Source organism: Monoraphidium neglectum (assembly GCF_000611645.1).
Source record: "Monoraphidium neglectum strain SAG 48.87 unplaced genomic scaffold scaffold03058, whole genome shotgun sequence".
In the NCBI taxonomy this organism is placed as follows: domain Eukaryota; kingdom Viridiplantae; phylum Chlorophyta; class Chlorophyceae; order Sphaeropleales; family Selenastraceae; genus Monoraphidium; species Monoraphidium neglectum.
Window position 1 is genome coordinate 7,070 of NW_014010570.1, and position 663 is coordinate 7,732.

At 72.1% G+C, this 663-nt stretch overlaps 1 protein-coding gene across 1 annotated transcript; it reads right to left on the reverse strand.

Moving 5' to 3' along the window:
* Positions 1-116: 116 nt before the first annotated feature.
* Positions 117-322, reverse strand: MNEG_12090 (hypothetical protein; the record flags this gene model as incomplete). The annotated part of the gene is made up of 1 exon (XM_014039440.1): positions 117-322. A coding segment is annotated over one exon (206 nt), but the record flags the coding sequence as incomplete, so codon positions are not given.
* Positions 323-663: the final 341 nt, after the last annotated feature.

The window sequence follows — 663 nt, forward strand, 5'->3', positions numbered from 1 at the left end:
CCGCCTCATCACGTCCACACCGCAAAGCGAGCTTGGCATCGGCGGGGAGAAGACGGCAGCCCCCACAAGTGCTGCAGGGCGGCTCTGGGCGTCCACCCGCCGCGTCTGCTGCCGCGTCACGCCCTGCCGGTGCGCCTGCCCCCGCCGCCGCTGCAGCCACCGCTGATCCAACCGGGCCCCGCGCCTCGGACCGTGCCTGCGACCCGCTCAGCCGCCCGGGCCGCGGCCTCCCGCATGAGCGCCGGAGGCGACTCGCCCCCTGGTGCTGCGTTGTGTGCGGCGGGGTGGGCCAGGTGCTCGAGCGCCCTGGCTCTGATCGCCCCTGATCAGGGCAGGGAGAGCAGCAGCTTTATCTGTTGAAAGGCCGGGGTGACACCAAGCACAAGCACGTCATGGTTGTCCTGATCGCTGGGGGGATGCGATCCTGAAACAGAAACACACGCGCTGCTAGGACAGGCAGCAGCCCCCAGCAGGTGCCCACCCGTGTGGTTCAGGCGGCCCCGCCCCGCGGCCGTGCCACAAGCGCCCACGGCCCGCCGCACCCTCAGAGCCGCCAGCGCTGTAATCTCGCCCACCTCCCCGCGCTGCACCAACGCGCTGGTCAGGCAAAAACCTGCCGCAGCCACAGCGGCGCCGCGCCGCCCGTGCCGCCGCTCAGCATGG